Here is a 23,967-nt window from a genome sequence, read left to right on the forward strand (position 1 = left end):
TTTGGGGGAGTCAGGATTTGATTGCATGTTCTCAACTGCTAACTAGACTATATATCAGGATATAGAGTTAAGAGCTGCAGCTCTGGCATCAGCCTCAATGTGTTCAAATCTCAGCTGTGCCACTGACTAGCTGTATGCCCCTGGGCAAGTTCTTTAGCCTCCTTGGGCTTCAGTTTCCCCATTTGTAAGGTGGGACTAATAAGCCTCCCTACCTCATAGGGTGGTTGGTTGTGAAGAATAATTGAGGTGATTTATGCAAAGTGTTTAGAAGGGAACCTGGCACATCGCAAGCACTCAAATGTTAGCCATTACTATCTAGCCTTCAGGCTCCAGGCTCCTCGGTGCCTGTCACTGGTCCCAAAGGAGATATCTGGCAAGCATGAGAAGACAGATCTGAAGAAAGTCTATCCCCTCTGCTGGAAAACAACCCATAGCTCATGCTCTACCAACAGTGGGTCAGTAGTGTGGTCTTTGGAGATAAAGGACTGCACAATATTTGAACTTAAATGTTCAAAGGGCGTCAGCTCCCTTCCAGCACAGAACACTTTCAGCCTTGCTGCCTCTTTTTCTTTCATGTTTCCTAATGGTCCTGTCTGTCATTACGAACCTTTCAGTTCTGCTTCAACAAAGCACAAAGGGATTCCAACCTTTAATTCTCAAAATAGTTTGTCTTTATAGTTTGGCAGGTAAGAGTTGGTTGCAGCAATAACTCCTGAAACCTGGCTCTTATTATGCCAACAACTGCAATGTGTTGCTACGTCAAAGCATGAGTGATAACAAATGCTTTCAGATGGTAACAACTGCTCTTTATAACCGGCCTTCCAAGTGCCCTCTTGACATAGAAGAACTTTTTTGACTACCATCAATCATCATTAGTAGCAAATGCTGATATCCGTCTGGGTGACATCTCAGCCAAGGAAGCTTCATCCTTAGCACGTCAGCTCCTGCAAGACTGAAATATGGAAAGACACTGAAGACTTTTTTCTTCCATGGAAAAAACTATTTCGTAAGTCATGTTTTTACTAAATCTCCTAAGGAGGTACTTAAAATTATTAATTTTTCTTTCTAAATGAAACTTTTTATAGTCATGCATAGAATTTTAAATAAGCCACTCTTTATGACCATAGATATTTCAAGATCCCAGAAAAAGGAGTCCGCAGAAAAAGCAGCATTTCCACACTATTCTCATGCAAATCCAATGATGTGCCTGTGAGCTTCCATGTGCATCCCAAAGCTCCACTCAGAGGAGACAAGGTGTCTGAGGTGCACAAGTCCCCACAGACCACAGATCTGCTGACCACACGGCAAACTGACTCCTCCTTTGGAAAAGTCAGTCCATGAAGCAACACCCGAACATGGCAGGCCCCACACAAACAAGCAGCTCACTCCTTGGCAGCATTTCCTTTTGCTGTACTGAGCTGAGACCTTCCTCCCTCTAAAAGGGACTGAAGCTTTCTTAGAGGCAAAACCCTTTCAAAAACGGGGAAAAGATATTGGTCCCATAATAATGCAGTCTTTTTATTAATAAATTAATCAAGCTTGAAAACTTCTTAGAAACATCCAACTCCAGACAGTAAATGCTTGGCTTTTGCTGAAAGCCAACATAGGTAACTACGCCCAAAGAAAACGCCTGCTCAAGGTTTCTTCCATAACCTACTGTGAAGCTAGTCACTTTGGCCTCAGCTTCAACTCCACAGTGATGGTGTTTCTAGCGTGGGAGGGTATCCAGGATGAGCTAAAGTTTTAGAGTGGTGAAAACTTCGTAATCAAAAGCCCTGCATGAAAGAAGGAGCCTCCCCAGTTTATTTTGATGGATGTTGACCTATAATTTCCTGAAACACCAAACAGTTTTCAGGGACCAACACTGAATCTGTGCCACTATTTCAGCAAGAATAACTGAGCAAAACATCAACCACTTGCATCATATAACAGTGAAATTCTCCTTAGAAACCTGTGTCCTAGAGAAGGAAGCTGTCTGCATTAGAAGGAGGAGCTCCACCATCCTGAGAGAGCCCCAAGGCTGATATCACTGAGGTTTCACTCCATCCTCCTAACCTCACCTGCTCCCACTGCTCCCTAGAGCTGTCAAGTTTCTGCACATGAAACATGAAAATATGGAAACATCTGCTTCTTCCTCTGACCAGGGCACAAGCTGCAATAACGAGTCAAAGAATTGTTGCAAAATATTACTAATAATGCAATCAAATTACAAAAAGGACTCATTAGATGTATGGAATTAAAATCAAGAAAAAAGTTTACAGAATTGAAGGAATGCCATCCAGATGCCGAACACATTTACCCAAACTTCTAACTAGAGCAGATTCCCATTGCAACCACTTAGACAAGGAGCAAGGACTCTCGGTTCCTCCCAAATTCTGCTTTCTAGACTAGGTCCCTGATGCGGACTTCCTTGCTGTTCCCTTGGTCACCAAGCCACGCAGCCTTTCTGCCCCAGAGCTAGGCCTGTACAGGTCTAATTCTCATCCCCAACCCCTGAGGTAAGGAAGCCTCTTCCCTTCCAGGCCCCCCAGGATGCCTCCCTGCGCTTCAGGCCATGTGACAATAACCTTGCAGTTGCCTCCTTTACTCTTTTTGAAGGTCTCCATTGTCCATAAGCGAGGAAGCCTGGGTCTTATTCAATGTTCTCAATCAACTCATCTGAGTCAACCAGGCCTTATGAGTTCATCTGTGCCAATCCTTGTTTTACATGTAAGGCAGAGAGACTGAATGACTTGCTCAAGGTCATACAGCAAATTAGCCAGGTCTTCTGTCACTCAAGCCAATGGTTTTCACATCATGCCACTGATGAAGCCTGGGGCTATAGACCTTTTTGACCCCGCCCATGTTCCCAGGGATCCCTCTTCTAGCTGCTGCCAATGCTACTGCTAACCTCACGTCTATAACCTTCTCCAGAGAACTGCCCTTGGGTGATGGAGCCACCTTGCCCAAAGGTACCTGGGAATTATCGCTAATTTAGAGCTAGGCTGTCCCTAGCAAAGGACTGATTGGTGCAAGAATACAAAATCCCCACTTCCTTGCCTCAAGACAGAACAGACTCTGATGCAATTAACACTACAGAGCATCCCACAGGATCCGGCTGACACTAGAGTTCGCATGAAACCATGTCCTCTCTCCTGAGAACACTCTTTAATAAATCACTTGCATAAGAATCCCCTGTCTAAGGAACCTGACCTGATGCTGTGCTTCTCCACTAGTGTTCCAAACTGGCATATTGGCTTAGTCCCCACAATGGTCCAAAGGCCTCCATAGACTATCTTTATCCAGAGCCCATCAACATTATATCCAATGACTCAGATAGCCAGGAATAGCCCCTTTGTCCCTTTCAACTTAGAAGTCTATACTTCCCCTGGGAAAAGCACTGAATCCCTCCTTCCTGGCCTCGCAGCTCTCACCTGACTTGTAGTTTGGAGCTGAAAGACATGTTCTGAAGTCAGTAAACAGATCAAGCTGAGGTTATCAGCAGCAGAACATTGCCTAAAATACTATCAATGACTCATTCTTCCAGTTCTCCTTAGGGAGCAGAGAAACCTCCCCCAAGGTCCCTTAATTTGCTTCTTGCAGTGTGAAATTTTTTAAACAGAGAATGAGGGTCTCATCACAGCTTTAACAACAAGCCACCAATTGCTTTTGAAATGACTCTACCCTACTTCCTTAGAGGAATCATTGTGCTTGCTCCATGTTCTTACTGACGTTCTTATCTGGATGCAGTATTTAGGATAGGAAGATGTCATTTCTGGGGCTTATTATTTAACTATGACTTATTTACATAAAACAGCATCCTTGCTGAGTTTGGACTTATTTCTTTCCTGGCAAAGGTCAGATTATTGACAAACTATCTGGAGAATTTATAACCTACTTTGTAACAATAATAGCTATCCTTTTACAGCACCTAGTATGTGCCAGGCACCAGAAATAATCCTCATAACAAGGAGGGACAATGAGGCTCAGAGAGGTTCAATAATGTATCAATGTTATGTAACAATTACATGGTAGACAGAAGATTTGAACCCAGTTTTGTCTAACCACAAAATATGTGATTGGGCCACTTCACCAAACTGTCCTTGCCATCGCTCCAGTGCTTGAGGCTGGTTCTACCCTGCAGTGATTCGTGTTCCAAGCTAAGCTTCCTACAGAATTATTGGACGTTCTTGAAACCACACCACGTTCTCTGACCTTGAGAGAGTAAAGCAATATAAAGGGTGTCTGGTGTGCATAAAGATAAGGATCAAAGGGGGCTTTGATAGGAAAATAGAGTAAACATACTGTTCCCTATTCTTCCCATAGGTATATCTAAAAACCATGAATATTATCATATCTAAAACAAACATAAGAAGACTGAAAGGTAGAGAGAAGTCAAGAAGGTTAAGGACCTCAGGATCCAAGGAATGACATGGTGGTGAGTTCCTAGATTTTCTTTTTCGTCATATATTCCAGACTAGACACTGGAGAAGCTAGCAACCTGGAAGTGCCAACAGGCATAGACAAAAAATAAAAAACTCTCTCTATCCAAGAAAACAAGAAAGAGGTAGTCCAGCCCCTTTTAAATAGAAAAGAAAACTTTTAGGTAATAACCACTCTACTCCAGCCAAACACTGCAGAAAAAACTGCAGTCCCACCCCCACCCCACCAGCAGAGGCCTAGTGGGGAGCCTAGACTGTAATGAGGCGTCCTAATACCCCCACCAGGATGATTTCAGAGAAGCTTGACTAGGGAGACTGAACTTTCATCTCTGCTGGGTGCAACCCCTCACTGAGGTAGTGTCAGAGGAACCTAGTGGAGATTCAGGACTTTACCTTCCTCACTCAGCAGTAACCATCCCCGGGAGTGTCAGTGGAGGTCACACGGGGAGCAGTATCAAAATACTCCTCCTTCTTATAGCCATAGTATAGCTTCAATAAGCAATTACAAACATTCTTGAAACAAATGAAATACTAGAAAGATTTGGCAAAGAAGTAGAAATTCTCAGCAAAGAAAGAGAAGATATAAAGAAGAACCAAATGAAAATTTTGGAACTAAAATATATCATAACTGAAATAAAAAAATTTAAAAAAAACACCTCAATGGATGGTCTCAACAGCAACATGAAGAGAATAGAGGAAAGAATCCATGAATTTGAGGATAGAATAATAGAAATTACCCAATCTAAATAATAGAGAGAAAGTAGACTGAAAAAGAAAATGAGCAGAGCCTCTGTGGGATGATAATAAAAGATCTAAAATGTAGGTCATCTGACTCCCAGAAGGAGAGAGAAAAGAGGATAGGGCTGAAAAAGCATTTGAAGAAATAATGACCAAAAACTTCCCAAACTTGGCAAAAGACAGACTGAAGAATCTCAGTGAACACCAAACAGGGTAAACCCAAAGAAATTCATATCAAGACACATCAGTTCTGAAAACTAGACAAAGACAAAATCTTGAAAGTAGCCAGAGAGAAAGGATGTACTAACTATAGGGGGAAAACAATGTGAATGATAGAGGATTTCTCATAAGAAATCACGGTGGCCAGAAGAAAGTGGCAAAATATTTTTCAAGTGCTGAAAGAAAAGAACTGTTAACCCAGGATTCTATGTCCAGAGAAACTATCCTTCAGGATGACTTTCTCAGATGAAGGAAACTAAGAGAATCTGTTGCTAGCAGACCTACCCTAAAAGAACGGCTTCCTTTAAGAAGCTCTCTAAACAGAAAGGACAAGATAAAAGATGGAGTCTTAGAACACCGAAAAGGAAGAAAGAACAACAGACAGAGCAAAAATATGAGTAAATACAACAGACTTTACTTCTTCTCTTTAGTTTTCTAAATTTAGTCTATGATTAAAGCAAAAACCGTAACACTGTATTGTGGTTCTCAAGGTATGCAGAGGGAATATTTGAAACCATCATGAAAGGGGGAGGGTAAAGGAAGATAAGTTTCTACACTTCAGTGGATCTGGTAAAATGTCAATACCAGTAGACTGTGATAAATTATGTATAAGTGTATAAATGTAATACACAGAGCAACCACTAAAAAAGCTATATAAAGAGATACACTCTAAAACACAATAGATAAGTCAAAACGGAATTCTATAAAACGTTCAAGCAATATAGGAAAGCAAGTAAAGGGCAAAGGAGAGGCTGAAGAGGTGGGAGCGGGAGTGAGTGGAGGCATCTCCAGCTCTTATGTCAGGGTCATTCTGGAGCTAACTAGACCCTTTTCTCAGGGGAGCACAGTCTAACTGCTGCTCTGGTGGACATTTAGGGTGGGGACTTGGGGAGGAACCCGCCAGCTAATTCCACAGAGCTTTGCCTTGGGAATTATGGTGGGTTTGTGAATGTTTGTACTGGCAATCATGGAAGGCTATTCTCAAAGCCAGAAGACTGACCTGCCAGCACACCCGAAGGGGCTCCTTACCACGGCTTGGGTCTCAGCTAACCTTCAGCACTGTGGAGGCTCCCTCCAGGGGGAGGATGGTACATTTACCTTCCGATTACAAAAGCCAAAAGCCCCACTTTGCGTGCAACCTCTACTGCTGGAAAAATAGAAGATGGTTTTGACGAAGGTCTGATACAGCTTGGGCAAGGGAAAGCAGCAAGCGTGATCATTTGGAGCAGTGCCCCAAATGCTTAAAGAAATGAGCTGGGTTCAAAATCAGTCAGCCTTAGTAAACTCTCCCTCCCAAATATAAAGACCTATTTTAACAGGCATCTTCAGTCCCAGAAATATTATGAAAAAATATGAATATTGAGTTCCAGAGTAGTTCAACCTCCCTTTAATTTTTTCAGAAGCAGGAGTCCTGGATCTTCCAGGCAGATGGGGATCCCCTAATCTTAGAGTAGCCACTTCATAGGACCTGCTGGCCCCATGTTTCCGGCCCCCCAAACCCTGTGTCTCTTAGAAGAATGCTTCTGAAAACTGTCCATTACAGTTGTTTATAAATTTTATGCTTTAAACAAACAAAAAAAAAAAGGTGTCTTGGAGGGTATTTGTACATTACATGTCATTCATTATTCCAAAAGTAAATTTAATCAGTTCGGCATAAAAGCATCTTAATATCCTCAATAATGGCACTGGTAATTTTAAATATTAAAATGTATATTAGGAAAAAAAGGGGCTTTGATTCATTCTCTCCTTCCAAATAAGCACAATCAACTCGACACACATCTCTAATCCTCCTTTCTATTCTCCCTTCCTCTTTCCATTTTTCTGCCTTTTCTCTTTCCTCTCACTCTTCTCCCTTATAAGATAACAAGAGCAGGGTTGTAGGAGCAGAGTCAGGGTTGACCCCAAAAGTCTGATTACTCCTTCTCTTTCCACATACTCAGAAACCTAAGGCTTTTTATAAAAGTAGTTCTATTTTTCCCATAAAATCTCTGCTTTTTATGTTTGCCCTGTCTATAGCCAACTCTAATAGATTTTTCTATTGAGTTCTGGTCTGTACCGCAGATTCCTAAAAGGTGTATTTGCAGACAATACCAGGTAGATAGATTCCTGCAAGTTTTTGGAAACAGTCTTCCTTTCGCCAAAAGGCAAACAGCCCAAGGAAGGCTCTCCTGCACCTACATCCTCCTCCGACTTTCCAAGAGCAAACCTGGCCCTTGGAAAATTCAGGAAGGTTGTTGGAAATTCAGAAACGGGATCTCATGGCTTCTTATATACTGTTAAATTTGAAATTAATGCCTCAAGTTAATCTGGCTCTTTCTGCCTTGAGCTGATTAGTGAATACTAAATTTCATGCTAATGCTCCCAAGCCATTTGTCTGCAATGCAGGACTCACTTTCCAAATTCCTCTGATTGCAGTAAAAGAAGAATGCTCACATCATCTCATGACCGTGGTTCTAAAGTGTTTCTATCAGGTTTGCTCTCCTCTTACAGGTGGGCTGGTGTTTATTGTGTTAGTCCATAACGCTCCAACTTTCCATTGGCATACGAAGTTAGTGGTTTTCTAAAGTAGTCCTGGAATCCATTACCATGGAAACAAAAGATATAAAAAGCTGTTTTTATCTGATAGGAAAACATAGAGGAGCTTTAAAAAGATCAAAAGTGTTTTCAAAGTAAAGGTATAACCAAATATATCCCAGCCTGGGTTAAAGAAGCCTTGAGGTGGAATAACAAGGCAGGTTAATCGGGGAAGAATGGGTGGTAGAGTGACAGTGAGCACACAGCAGCAGCGGTGGGTGGCTCTGGGCTGGATAACTGATGGATAAGTGGGGCTGCTGACCAGGTCTACCCCCAAAAGTGGCTAAAAGAACCCAGTTCTCTCCCTCTGCCAAGGTACAGGAAATAGGATTAGAACTCTGGTCTCTCTCCACATATATGAAAATGAATCGTCTGTTTTTCTGACATTAATACTATCATACAAACTTTGGTCCCAATATCTCCAGTCAACTGTTCTAGACTAGACTCAGTGGAAATAAGCAAATGAAAGAATCTTAATGCAAACATGCTCATTTTATCAACTCTCCATTTGATCTAGAACTTGATCCCATGTGTTGAGGAAATGCCGTCATGGGTCCTATTTTAGTTTGGGAAAGCAGTAGGTACAAACCACATGTATTTATTTTGATGTTCTCAGTGTTTTCCTGAAGTCCAAGGAGTTTCACCACATCCTGCCATCAACTTCAAAGAATAATTTTAGATACACTAGTCCTACCATGGAAAACTCCCTGATACATAAACTGCTCTGGCCATCTGTAATAATACAAATTCTTCCCATCCAGTATCCTCCTCAGAAAACATCTGGAACAATAGGAAGCTCCCATGAATGCTGCTAAAGGAGTACACGTTTCCCAACACTTCCCAGGGAGCCGTGTGGCCACTCCAGGAGGAGCAGGGAAGGCACACGGGGTCATGAGCAGTCATACTCGATCCTTGTATTGAGGCCACTGCCCCCTGAGGATGTGCTGACCAGCACATCTACCATTCCAGCCACTTCCACACTGAGAGTGTAAGGCTTACAGAGCTGTAGTCTCTGTGTTAAGGGCTTAACTTTCCTGCTGAAAGGCAATCTTTTAGAATGGCAAGGAAAAATGGATTTAACTTAGAACAGGGTTAAACTAACAGCAAGAGTGTGTTCAGAGGAAGGAAACCATAACAGAAAGGATTTGAAATCATACTGAATGGAAGGCTGTACAAAGCAGTGGTTGAAAGCTTGGGCTTTTGCATCTGTCAGAGCGAGGTGTGAATGTGGCTTGGCCCCTTACTTTCTGGATAGCCTTAGATACGCCTCATTTCCTCATCTGAAAGCCATCCCTATCTGACAGAATTGTGGTGAGGATCAAATAAGATCAGGCATGCTAAGTGTTTAGCACAGCACCCGGCATATAGGAAGCTCTCAGTAAATGTTAGCTCTTGTGCTGTTACTGTTAGGAGAAGGTAAAGCAATAGGCACTTCAGCCTAGAGAACTCAAGACTTGGGAACAACAGGGATCTTCAAACATTTGAAGGACTGTCTCATGAAAAAGAGGTGTAGCAGAAGACAGGAGCAGGGCCGATGGGTAGAAGTGATTGACCGTGACATCTGCTCCTCTCTTGAGCACCAGGATTACTTCATCTGGTCCAACTGGCTGGGTGGGCATCCCCATCCGTTCTGGAATTAAAGCCATTCCTAAAAATGTTCAAGGGGGAGGAAGGTTTCAGAATAAAGAAAAACAATTAATCCTGTTACATAATGGAGTGGACCAGTTTGCAAGATTAGCATCCCATCAGTGACAGTGTTCACATAAATAAGTTCAGGATGCATTCACTTGGTACCTACTATGTGCCAAGGACCACACCAGGTGCTCTCAGGGACATACAGATGAGTAAGACATGTTTCTCGCCTTCAAGAGCATTGTACTCTAGAGGGATGTTGGATGGAGACATATGTTTAACACAATTAAGAGGAACAAAAGGCAGCATTGAATCACCACCCATCAAGGGTCTTAATAGATTAGATTCTGCTCTGGATGAAAGCCTATAAGAGAAGATCTCAAAAATCTCTTCCATCTCTAAGGTTCCATAATGCCAAGTATTGAGGGAACTAGGAAAAACAACATTTTTAAGGAAAAATAAACTATTTTGTGCAAAGCTTCCTAAAACATTTTTAAAATGTTCATTAGCAGGTATGACATGTGAAAACAGTGGAACTCCGCTACTGAATTTGAGTTACTTAAAACAAAGTACAGTGCAAAACTCCATACATTTCCTTCATAAGAACCATTTCCTAACTGGGCATAGAGTCTTTAAGAGTAATTCTCATCAGGTAGATGTGATCAGCATTATTTATAGGTTTTACACATATTCCAATCTTAAACTTGTACCACTTTACTAGAATGAAATATTAATGCTATTAGTTTAAACATCACAAAAATTTTTAAATCAGGTGTTAAAATAATATTTATTCATCACCCTTGGATCACTACAGTATTTTAGATCACTGATTTAATATCCAAAATTTTTTTATCATATGCTATACCTAATACTGATCAGTAGTGGCTAAAATTTAGCTGTAATTATAGTCCAAAAATACAGGTTTTCATTTTAGTTCCTCATAATTCAGAGAAATATTTAAAGGTAAATATAAGTCTGAAGCTTAAAATCCCAATTCTTCCAGCATGTGCTTGAACCCACCCTACTTCACATGCAGACCCTTGGCCCCACGCTACTCCCAGGACAGTGCTGGCTCAGATCAGCATGGAGGTGACAGATGGGGCATTCAGTTAAGGAGTGGTGCTGTGTTATTTTATTTTTGTTAGAGAAGAAAGCTGTGGGAAAAATATTCTCCACTTAATCTATTTTATTTTCAGCAAGGTGTTACCTGTAAATATTAATTTATATACACACAAAACTCACTAGGTACTTTAGCTGCATGAATATAAATGAAATAAAGTAATCCAAACTAAAAAGTGGAATTCCAGTATCTTCTTTCCTCCAGCAGAGGAAAAAATCCAAGGAGGTAAAATTCCATCCCAGTGGTTTCAAAGGCATCAACACATCTCACATCAAGCTCCCATTCAAATTGGTGGGGTTACGCGAGTAGAAATTACAAGTTAAAGTACTACAGCATTAAGAAAAATAATCATTTATGCCATTTTCAATACAGAACCTATTTCCAAATCACTCAAAACACTTTACACTTAGGGTATTGTAAGTTCTCCAAAATTTATCTTACCAAGACCTTTGATCACTTAATGAAACACAGAAAGTGCAGATATGATTATTCCCAGTTTACTCATGGGTCAAGAAAATAGAAAGAAGAAACTGTGAGTCCCTTAAGAACCATGGCTTTCCTTATTTGAATGAGGCAAATAAAATCGATTCACTGGTAATGCATTTAATTTCTCTCTCAGCAATTAATTGTGTATCTATGCTCAATGAGAATAGTATAAACAGTCAAGATATGCATGTGGCGAATGAAAAGAGAATTTTTTTGATCTTAAGTTACATGGATTTCTGAAGTGCAAAGAAGAGGAGGTGGAGTAGGGCTTCTCCTGGGTGCACTAGCTCGTTCCTTGAAGCTCACAGCAATTCACCTCCCTTATCTATTCCTACTCCTGACTGAGAGGGCGCAGCATTTTACCCTCTGGATGTTCTGTACCCACTTGCTTGGATTTTAACTGAGGCCCCAATTTTTGTGTTAAATGGGAGCTGGGGACATAGCCCTCCAACTTTCCTCATTTTGAGTTCTCCTGGGAGACTCTTAAAATGATTCGTCAAAGTTTTGTCATAGCAGACAGATGCTGTGAGGTAGGAATGAGGTTTCTACTCCCTTCCATCTTCATGTAGCTGAACAGGACCAGGCATCAGGTCAAAGTTTCTTGGACTTTCCCATACCTGGAAGAGTCCTCCTCCTCTCCTGGCCTCTCAGTTTATATACTCCTACCCATCCTTCTAGGCCCAGCCCAATCCAAAATTACTGCCCGAAGCCTTGACTGATAATTGCAGCTTCCTCGGGTGAAGTCGGCCTTTCTTCTGAACCCTGGCACCAAGCTAGAGACCTTATTAAACTGTTTTATTTTGTTCATTGTTATCTTATATGTGTTAGTGATTTCTCCTCAACTAGATTCTAAGCAATGTGAAAGCTTAGAATCTTCTATTTCTTTCCTAGTTATCCCCTAGAGTGTCAAACATGGTGCATATACTTACAGGATGCTGAATAAATACCTGCTGGAGAATTGATTGACAATTACCTGTTTCACCTGTTTAGCTAAAGAAGGCGAATAAGTGGGTAATGTGTTGGCCTTTCTTCACCCTATTCTGCTTCTCTTGGTGGAAAAGAAGAGATTTAGTATTTATAGAGTTTAAAGAACTATTCAGCGTTATCTCACAATACTCTGATAGAATTCTGTCCTATACAGGTCCTTCCCAACTAGACCACAGAATTCTACATTGCATAAATATCATTTCTCTTTCTCTGTGAAGTCCTTCTACACTTGAGTAAATTATCCATGTTCAATTAAAATGAAAATTTACCAGGGCATAATCGATATGTGTTTGACTAGATTTTTCACATTTTAAACAGGTGGAGCAAGATAGGTCATAGTGAGAGTCAAAATTTAATATATTTAGTTCCACTATTATTCTGGTTGTTCAAAAATGAATGTGACTTCTAGAGAAAGTACCTCTGAATTCTTTTAGTGCTTACATTTCTGACATTTGTATCAGAAGGTGATGGGAATAGTGTCATGTAGTCCATCTCCGGGCAAAGAAAAATTCTGCCCTCGATAAAAGGGTAGTGTTCTTTGTCCACAGTGGGCCTGTGTTTCTCTCTCTGTTGGGTCATTGTACCAAATCGTGGTAAAGAAAAGGAATTCCAACCCAAAGGACAGACTTAAAGGCTGTCATCGAGCCCTGGGGTTAATTGGCTGCTTATCCTCAATCACAATGCTACCTCTTAAACCATCAAACCCCAGGTACTGTGAAAGAGTCCAGAGGAGCCAGAATTGGGTTTTGTTTTGTTTTGTTTTGTTTTTTCCAAGACTAAATCCTGGCAGCACTTTTGTTTGCATGCTGGAACATTAAAATTTAGCACAGCTTATCTTTGGTCACTCAGCCTTTCCCTTAGTTTTCTGTTCATTAAATCAAACTGAGTCTTAGTATCTAACACATGGATTTGGAAAGAATAGCAGTACACTACTTCCTTAGCACAGTTGGCTGGACCATGGAGTTGGTGAGGTCCCAGTCTCATGTTTGGCCTTCAGGCAAACTAGAAGCCTTGCTCCAAGCCAGAGCCTATTTGGGCCTATCAATTTTGTTGTTTCTTGGTCAGTGACTACACTTTTAATGCTAACCTGCCATTGCTCACAAAATAGGGCAAGTCAGTATGAACGGTTGAGAAACTAGAGAATTACAACTCAAAATGAATATCCTACAGATGGTGGACATCAATATCTTCCTCCTCAGTATCACCATCATAACAAACATTTATGGTACTTGCTATGTGCCAAGGATCTTGCTTAGGACTCTATGTACTATATCTTATTTATCTTCATTAAAAACCTTATGAAGGAGGTACTATTATTATCTACTCTTTACAGATAAGAAAGCTAGGATTTAGATTAGCTTGCTTAAGGTAATACAACTAACAAGCATTACATCAGAATTTGAACCTAGGCAGTCTGACTACAGAGCTTGACCTATTTCATATAACTCATATTAATTTGTTCTCAAAAGAGTATCAGCACCACTAGATAAGTACATTACAATAATCTATAATTTGAATAGACAGCTCCTGATGATAAATATCTACACAACAAATCTGCATAAGTATGATATGCCATTTGTTCTATAAACCATATAAATGCAAACATTCTCAGAGCTGAGATGATAAATCACTTTGAGAACTCTAATATGCAGAATAGGCACAATGTAAATACTTAGATTTAAAGCATAAGAAGTAGTACAAGCACTCATCAAAGCTGGAGTTCACTCTCAATCCATGTGAAAGGAAGCAGGGTGAGATGCTGGAGCTAAAATACGTCACCATCCTCACATCCGAAGGGAGCCCTGTGTAGCACTGTGAGGGACACAGAGACAGATCCATGACTTCTGAAGCTGGGACAAAGCAATAGATCTGGGGCTAGATTACACCCAGGAATCCAGCCTCCCCAAGTGCAGAGGGAGCCTGGGAGAGTCCTGGAAGGACACTAATGGCCAACCTTGAGAACACATGCATATTAGCTTGCTGGGCCTAATGGAATAAAGCACCAGAGATTGGCCTCACTCTGTAAACAAAGTTGGCTTTGGACAATGCTATACCTGGATCTTTCTCTACCCCACTAGCCTGGTGCTCTTCATGTATTTGAAATACATAAAGATCACATGTACATTTTTATGTTGTTAAGAGTGCTTAGGAGGCCGGCCCCGTGGCTTCGCAGCTAAGTGCGCACGCTCCGCTGCTGGCGGCCCGGGTTCAGATCCCGGGCGCGCACTGACGCACCGCTTCTCCGGCCATGCTGAGGCCGCATCCCACATACAGCAACTAGAAGGATGTGCAACTATGACGTACAACAATCTACCGGGGTTTTGGGGGGAAAAATATAAATAAATAAAATCTTTAAAAAAAAAAAAGTGCTTAGGGGTAGGGAAAGACCCTAATTACAGATCAGAGAGATGTCTCTGTCTTTTGCCAGAGTGTGTTCTATCAATTAAATGGGTAAATAGGCCCTTTTTCCCAACCGTGGGGAAAGAAGGGCCTCTTGTGACCCTCTATTGATTAAGACTGCTGTGGAATGTTATTTGCAATCTCATTGCATAATGGAAATCAGGAGGTAGCTGTCATGGTTTCTGAAGACAAATTGCTGGTAGCTGAGACAAATCATAGCCTCTTTCATCTCTTACTCTTCTCCATTCCCAGTTAATGTGTCTGTTACAGTCTAAGTTTCTTAAGTCAGTCTGTTTTACTGTCACAGATAGTAAAAATGAGTAGAAGTGGTGATCTGAGTGACCCTGCTTTAGGAATCGTACTCAAGTGACCATTATACTGATCATTACTCCTGAGCTATGCATTATTTAATAAGGAACACAACTTCCAAAAGGGCACACAATTAAAAATAGATCCATACAACAGCTGCTATGATTATGACCAAGATGAACAGAAATCCAACCAGGCATGAGTCAAAAGAAAAAAGGCTCTGCCAGACAGAACAGTGTTCAATCTCATTTTTGTTCTATGTACTTTGACTTGCTAAGTCAGCCAGCAAGCGATTTGTATGGAGCTGTGGTTCTCAAAGTATGGTCTGCAAAACAGCAGCATCAGCATCACCTGGGAACTGTTAGAAATGCAAAGTCTCAGACCCCAAACCAGACCTACTGACTCAGAAACTCTGGAGGTGGGCTCGGCAATCTGTGTTTTAACAAGCCTTCTGTGTGATCTTGATGCATGCTAAAGTTTGAGAACTACTGGGCAAGAGCCAGGGGACAGCCTGCGGATTGTAAGTCTTCCTAGGAAGGTACAACATTTGGTTGCAAAAACTATCTTTAGAAGAGTCTGGGAGGAAACCTGTCCTGAATCCAAATAAAATCATTGCAATCATCAATTTTGCTGTAAACCTAAAACTTCTCTAAAAAAATAAAGTCTATAAAATTAAAAAAACAAAAAAAACACTGCAATCTTTAGGGTGAATGAGTAAAAAGAAGATCACAGGACTTTCCTTAAGCAAATTTATTTCTTTCTTTATTTACATATACCTTGACTTGCTCTAGAAAGGTTTTCAGACAACTTCTTAAACAAAAAATAAATAGCATTCAGTTACAAGCCATTCTCCTGGAAAAACTCCTCACTACTTTCAAAACAACCTCATTATTTAAAACATCCAAAAGATAGTCATTAATCATTAAGTTGTCTTCAGTATTCACTCTAGGATTTCAGACCTTTTGAGGCTAGAAAAAAGAAAGTAAGAACAATTTAATTTAAATTCACCAAGTTTAAAATCTGCCCCACCCAACAAGAGTCACGATGCTCCTTAACAGTTTGAGCACATGATCAATACACTGATTCTAAGTTACTATATGTCATGCAGAGCCACAGCCTGTGATGTGTGCTTGTGTCATATGAATGTGCGTTATGGCAAGGTGTTTTTGGTAATTCATTAATTCAGCCCCTTTGTTGGTCCAAGAAGGGGCTCTATGATACCAAAATTCACTCTAGAGCTAATAGTGCTTGGATGAGCCTCTAGCATTGTTTTATGCTTTTTTTTTCAAATGATAAATGATCTTAAGATATCAAAGGGAAGTAACCTATCAGTAAAGGATTTATTAAATAAATTATGGTCTATTCATAAAAAACAAGCAGCTGGTAAAAAAAATAAAGTTTTGTAGTTCTCAACCCTGAACAAATATCAGAATCACCTGGTAATCATTTAAAATATATCACTGGCAGGGCTCCACCCAATTTCATTGGTCTTGGATAGGGGTTGGGCATCCACATTTTTTTTTAAAGCTATCCAGATGATGCTAACGTGCAGCCAGGGTGGAGAATTACTGAAGGGGATCTATATTAACCATCATGGAATTCTCTCCCAAATATATTATTATGTGAAAAAGAAAGTCATAAGACACACATCTATTAATGAAATTCTGTGTGTGTGTAATTTGATTGATAGACATATGTGTTTGGATGTGGTCTCTTTCCATTTTACGCTATTTACTTATTCATTGCTTAAACTTTTCACAACAAGAATGTGTTCACGTCTTTTACTTATTTTTTAATTTTAAAATCTGTTTAGAGAAAATGTGAATTGGTAGGAAAATGAGGAAGCACATGAAAATAGGAACTCCCAAAATATACTCCTCCTTCTGTTCCTTTTACTCAAAGAGTATAAAAGTAAAATAAACAAAATTCCATTTATGTCCTATCTACCCAACACCTATTATTTCCAATATTTGGGATTGGAGTGAGGGAGGCGGTAGAGACAGAGGGAGTAGAGATATGGTTCATTCATTCAATCACTTAGCAAACATTTATTGGCCCATGCTAGGCGCTGGAAATACAGCAATAAACGTGCCTTCATGTATATCATGAATATCATCCTGCCCTTATGGAGCTTTGTTATATGTAACAAAGAAACTTAATCTAGTCAAGAGAAGTGAGAAAAGACTTCCCAAAGTAGAGACGGACCTCATCCTGGGGGTAATGGTAGCCACTGAAGAATTTTAAAAAGGGGAGTGACATTACCCAGTCTGCATTTTTCATATATCTCTCTGGCTGTGAGTTTAAGGGCCCATGACCATTAGCAATGACCATTTTCCCCAGTATCTCCACTTAGGGCCACTATAAGAGAAAGTACCCATCTTCTCTCATCTAAGGTGAGTGGGCTCTTTACAAAGTCAAATTAGAGCTTGTTACAGTAACAAAGAATTGACTGAAGGAATCTATCTTTCAATTTTCCATTATCTATTTGCAATCAAATAAGATTTAACATGAAATGTTACCTCCTGCTGAGTTCATTGATTGGACTCATTTATCTGTCCCTCTAACTAGATGAGCCTGGATATGGCAGATTTACCTTTTCAGAGTTTACAGTTAATAAAGCCCATTGTATGCAATAAATAACTCACAAAACACCTGGCTTTATGGAAGTAGTTGCTACAATTAGTAGAGTCTCTTGGAAGAAAATATACCTTCGTAAACATAGCAAGGTAGGCGAAGACTTCCAGGGTAATGGGGATGCTTCACTGTATTTCATTTACGGAACATAAAGGTCAATTTTAGCCAATTATATCCAGGACACTTCCACACCAGGAGAAATTATCTAGCCCACCCAAAGCAGATTTCTATTTAAATGTCTCATTTGATTGCTTTGAGAAGTATGTACTACAGACTAACCACTATCCTTCAAGAGTAGACAATTAACTCTCTAGATAAAGTCAACTAGAAAAACATGAGAAAGAGAAATTACATCTGACACAGTCCTTTTATAACCCCAGTGCATTGATGCGGACATTAATGTGTGTTACCTCCAAGCAACAATGTGCTATTTTTAGCTTAGAATGTTCAATCTTTGCTCAAAGTAAGACATATGATTAGTGTTTTGAGGAACAGATTTGCTCTAATTTAAAGGAGAAGGGTGGAAATGTTCTAGAAAAGGGAAAAATTCCAGGCTTTTTACAAAATATGCAAATTCCTCAAAATTGCTTTATAAAACAAACTCAAATTATGGGCTTCCCAGTCAACATTTCCAAAAGGCCATCGCATTCTTCTTTAATTCTTTTCAAACTACACAATCTCTAACTGAGAGCTAGACCCCTTTTTCTTTGATCTCTCTGCAATACAGGAGCTCCTGAGGCAGCATTTTCACCTTTACATAGGATGGAGCAGTTCTGGGTTTGATATTCTACAGTTACATGTTATATTATCCTAATTGATACCACCATTATCTAAAACCATCATCTTGCTATAGGGATTAAACAATTGCCTAGGTGACCACTCTGCCCCCATGTTAACCCATACATGACATGTGTGCGTGTGTGTGTGTATGTAGGTATGTGTTTTAAGGCACAGTAGTGCTTCTAAAAAGTTCAAATCATTAAAGTCTTGTTCTGTGACTCTCAAACTTGTTTTCACTCCCAACACACCTAAGAAACATGAAACACTTCAATCCATAAAAATTGCTTTCAGGAAGTGGGTTGGGAGGCACGCACTCACTCACCGGGTCCTGCCATTTGAAAATCCCCTGAGGTAGTTTTGGTAAGCCAACACATACCCCTGAGGCATGAGGAGAGAGTGGTATGAACCCCATCCCCACAGCAGGGTTGAGAATCACTGGTTTAGTAGAGCATTCAGTGTCCTATGGGCCGAGGCCACAGGGTAGCTTCTGCCCCCAGGTGGTGTCCGGCTCCAGCCCCCTGTCCAACTCTCCTCTGAAGTTCAAGGGGCTTATTTTTTCGCTTGCCTCTGAGCTGTGACGGGAAGAGAAACAACGACAGGATGATACCCTTGCCCTCTAGAGATGAACAAGGCCAGCTGTACTCCCGGGCAAAGGACGTGACCCCCCCATGAGATGCAGTCTCTGGGGGGTTAAATGAACCTCCCCCACCGATGCCTGAATCCCCTTTACAAAGATAAATCATTTCATTCCACAATTAGTGATCCTGCAGAAAATAGAATCCTCCTCTGACTTAAACACAGACATGCTATACACAGATGATGGATAATACATAGCTCCTTTCCTGAAACCAGGCTTCAATCAGGGGAACATAGGGGGATACAAGGACAGGAGAGGCTATCACAGGAGGGGCAAGACTGAAGGAAGAGGAAAATGCGGATGCCTGGAGGACCTTGTCTCCTTCACAATTTAGCCCAGATAGGCAGCCCATGTAGGCAGATACTACATGGCTTTACTAGGATTGTCCAAAAAAAGAGAACTGGGATATTTAGAAATTACTTCCCATTTTAGCCCAAATATTTAAACAGGCCCCAGCTATTCTAAAATCCCCAACTAATGCTTATTGTCGAGCAGGACAGTAAGTAAATTCATTAATCAAGACTTTATTTACATCCCTTATGGTCAAGGTTAATTGTTTGTGTGTTTTCAAACCAATATGCTCTACCTTCTTTAACTCCATTAATCCAAGAATAAGTGGCAATCTATTGATATCCACGCATAGTTTTAGATTCTATGGGTCTTATGCATCCCGGAGGGGCACAAGCTCCATGAGACTGTTCCAAAGGTTCACGTTTATTCAAGTCATAGCATTTGGCTTAAGCAAGTTCTTACTTTTCAAAATGGAACTGTAATCCAATCCCCAATGAATTTGCTAATCATTCCTTTGATAACTATTCTAATATTTCATGTCAGTCCTAGCATATGTGGTTTTGTGTGTGTGTGTGTGTGTGTGTGTGAGGAAGATTAGCCCTGAGCTAACATCCAATGCTAATCCTCCTCTTTTTGCTGAGGAAGACTGGCCCTGGGCTAGCATCCGTGCCTATCTTCCTCTACTTTATATGGGACGCTGCCACAACACGGCTTGACAAGTGATGCATCGGTGCACGCCCGGGATCCGAACCTGCGAAGCCCAGGCCGCAGAAGCAGAGCGCACGCACTTAGCGTTATGCCACCAGGCCGGCCCTCTAGCATATGTGTTTAAACAGAATATATTCACACATAAAATGAAACATTTTCTAGTCCAAGAGTGACCATAATCATTTCATAATTAATATCGATGTGGAGTGCTCTCATATAAATCATCAAAGTAAAGTAGCACAACAATGATAAGTTGTAATCACCGAATTCACATTCATATGGTTCTAGGTTTAGCTGGAAGATGGGCTGAGCACCTATATCCTCTCACTTATTCTCGAAAGACACAAATTTTTCAAGCCCTGGTAATTTGGCTAATAAATACATTTGCTCCCATATATTAAATGATCACTCCGTGCCAGTGTACTGATCTTAGTTATGACATCTACCATAACCAACCCTCTCCTGGCTGAAAGTCACTCACTCCCTGTGCTTTGGTCAAGGGTGGCAAGAGCAGCCCCATCATGTGCTGACCACTGTCTCAAGAGGTGGCCTGGAGCATTGGACTCTGCCCAAAGAGTCCGTAGTAATTCTCCCACCTGGTCAAATAAGGTCCCTGCAGAATTACCAAGGAGAGTAAAGATAGAATTGGCCAGTCAACGAGGGAAGAACAGAGCAAAGAGAAACCAGTTCTAGACTGCATAAAAACAAAACTCACCCTTGAGGTAGCCTAAAGTTCCCTTTGGCAGCCCAAGGAGGCCAAGGACACAGCCGGGCCCCAGTGGAACCCTTCACCTGCATTTTCCCATTAAATCCATCCAACGATCTAACACAATGCTAATATCCCCATTTTCAGATAAGCTGATTCTGTAGCAAAATTAATGTAAACATGCTTTAAAAACCTCAAATAAGCAATTATCATCTCCACCCCACTCCTCAAATCCTTGCCTACTTTTGGCACTAGATTAGAGGAAGGAGATGGGATTCCTAGGAAGTCCAGTGGGATTGATGGAAACCAGAATTAGTGTATAAGGGGAGGGTAATAGAAGGAAGAAGATCTCATGAAGGCTTCCTCTTCTCTAAAAGTGGGTGGTGTTAAGCTGTGGTTACTGAGTTAAGAACAGGAAAGAGACACTTTGGAGCAGTCAGGGAGGAAGATCAAGTCAGAGAGGAGAAGAGAATTGGGAAAGTGGCTGGAGCTAGACATCACCCTGGAGCAGAAAATGCCATGTGGCTCCAAATTGAGACTGCCTGGAGAAATCTTAGATGCTAAGACGTGGGGGAAACCTGGAGAATCCTGGTTTTGCATCTTGCCTCCAGGCAAGAGGTCAGCTACCCTAAGAGAAATTATTACCAACCTGCCAGTTTCCCTTGAAAGTTTCCAGAGATGGAGAATTAGAGCACCCTTGGCTGCCTATTTTAATCTATGTCCTTCTCATTTCCAAGAGGGTCTTCCTAACGTCATGCTCAAATGTCCCCAACATTCCCTAAGCCTCTTTGTACCTCTTCAGTACTTCTTAGACACAGAGACCTTCTGCTCAGCAGCATCATCATTTGAGAAAATTGCATCAATCTGAAAATAGTCACTAAACTGCCTCTTAGCATTGTCTCCCGTAAACTGAGGGCATTCGTACAGAAGGTGGATGGCCACTTGAGGGGATGTTACAGGGAGCATTCCAAATTATGAAGGGAACCAGACTGGATGGTCCCCCAAGATATCTTCCAAATCAGAAAGACTTTGATTCAATTCCTTTCATCTTTTTTGTGAAGTCAGTTTTCCATCACTTTGTTCATTTTTGTCCCTACATCTGTCTCCTCTCCAACTTCTCCATATCCTTTTAATATTTTTAAATCTAAAACGCATAGAAACAGTTTCTCACAAGATAAAACGAAGCCTCATTAATTCAGACTAAGTTGGAAAAGTCATGTCCCACTGAGTACAAAATCAGAGTGAAAAGTATTTTCAATTAAAAAAAATGTCTGTTATAAAAGACTACATAATGGATATTAATAAATAAAACGAGAAAGTTAATGAAAGATGGCGAGTTACAATAACTATTTTTATGGGACTTTATACTTTTGAAAGTACTGTTTGGTACATTATTTTATTTTGCCAATTTTATTCAATATGTAAATGCAATTTATAGGTAATAGATCATCAAAGCTAAATCAAAAAGTCTTGAATTATCCTGCTAAATTTGAAGTTTTAACTCAATAAGAATTCTATATAATTACTCCAAATCTGCATCAGTGCAGTCTGAATTAATGAGGTTCTGCGCTATTGTAGCTATAATAAACCTGACAATTTTATGGCCATCTTATATGCCAGAGTGTCACTCCCATCTACACATTCGTAATAAATATGTTTCTTCACACAGGAATATTTGTCATAATAGAGCATCCCACTTTAAAGAAGTTTCACCAAGCAAATTATCTTAAACCTCAAATATCATAGAAATGTTTTATATAATAAATGTGCTAAGAGTTCATTATACTCTCTAAAAACACTTGCTTTGATTTAAAATGAGCCTCAATGATATCCCAAGATGCTGAGGACTTGACATGTCACAGAAATTATCACCTTTCGGTGTTTTCAGAAAAAAAAAGTCACAATTAATCCAATTAATTGTAAATAATGGAATTAAACCAACACATGTAGAAACTCGGACACAGGATCCTCTATTTGAGGAATCTGGTGACCCCGAAAGGGTCTATGAGCATCTTCACCATCTTCAATTTCTTCTTAAACCTGCAGTTGAAGTCAGAACAATTTGTCTTTTCACAATAGCCAGAAAGACAATGCCTTTACCTACCTTAAAAAGTCTTAAAATATTAGCAACCATGATGGACACAGAGCTTGCTGCAGCACCTATGACTCCAGAAATCTTGTCAGGCTTGGTGAAGATGGGTGGATCTCCATTAGCACACTTCACATCGGAAGCATCTTTCTCTATCAATGCCTGCACGAACGTTAGAGACTGCTCCAAAGCATACGTGTCCCTGGAGCATGTGTCCAGGATCCGGACACCCAGAGTGATATTGGAGAGGAGATCAGGGTCCTTATTAATCTGGTCGATTGCATACAGCATGGCCTCCAGTCTGTGGATCCCCTTTTCCTTCTTCAACTCCCCACAAGGCACCCCTCTCTCTCCCTTTGCATGGACAGGGAAGAGACCCCCCAAAATGATGTCCCCATCCACTCGTATGGAATGGGCATACTCCTGGCTGTGAGTTCTTTGCATCATTGTGAGGATCCAGTAGAACTTGGCAGTCAGGAGGAAGAAACAAGGACAAGAGGCTGATCGCTTTCCCTCGCATACCATTTTCTCCACAGGTGGTGTTGCAATCCAAGACCCAGAGTTTATTCTTGCCACAGAAGAAGAGGGACCACCTGAGGTTGTACCTTCTGGAGGCTACCATCAGGGCCCATGGGGAAAAGGCTCTGTGGGTTTCAGCAAGTTTTCTTGATTTGAATGTCACAGTGAATTTCCATCAGACCCCTAAGGTTCAATTTTATTTCCATATAAAGTCAACTTGCCTGGAATGGTGCAAAAATTAGAATAACAGCTGAGGTTCTGATGTTGGGATGAGGTCAACAATTCACGTCCTTGAAGTCAGCCCTGTAGTAGAATTATTCCTGGGAGGTGGGAGGAGGGAAAAAAAAAGTTCAATTCAATGGGTCTACATTTTTTATATTTTTAAGCCCTGTTTACACTAAACCTCTTTTTTTGTTTAATTTCCCCTATTCAGTTAGAAACTAATTTTTTTTCCTCCTATGATTCTGAACACCTGGCTGCACTGCATTTAAACAGAGAGATTGATGACACTTTTGGAGCAAGGGAAACAGAAAACTATCAGAAACTAGGTTGATTCTCCCAAGCCAGAAAGTATTTTTATTTACCATTTTATTCCGCTAAAGCCAGTTTCCATGTGATTGATGGTATTATTTCTTTTCAAATCTGTTTTTACTTTTTACAGCTGTCTGAATTTAGCATTTAAATTTTGTCCACAAAATCATAATGAAAGGTTATTTT

At 40.6% G+C, this 23,967-nt stretch overlaps 1 protein-coding gene across 1 annotated transcript in view; it reads right to left on the reverse strand.

Annotated features, from left to right (window-relative positions):
• LOC131399988 (metabotropic glutamate receptor 8-like) overlaps positions 1-23,539 on the reverse strand; it is a 161,141-nt gene extending 137,602 nt beyond the window's left edge. Inside the window, exon 1 of the mRNA XM_058534655.1 lies at positions 22,747-23,539. Coding sequence (XP_058390638.1) covers positions 22,747-23,256 — 510 coding nt within the window. The 5' untranslated portion in view covers positions 23,257-23,539. The remainder of the gene's footprint in view (positions 1-22,746) is intronic.
• Between the last annotated feature and the right edge of the window lie 428 nt (positions 23,540-23,967).

This window comes from Diceros bicornis, chromosome 3 (genome assembly GCF_020826845.1).
Source record: "Diceros bicornis minor isolate mBicDic1 chromosome 3, mDicBic1.mat.cur, whole genome shotgun sequence".
Taxonomy (NCBI): Eukaryota; Metazoa; Chordata; class Mammalia; order Perissodactyla; family Rhinocerotidae; genus Diceros; species Diceros bicornis.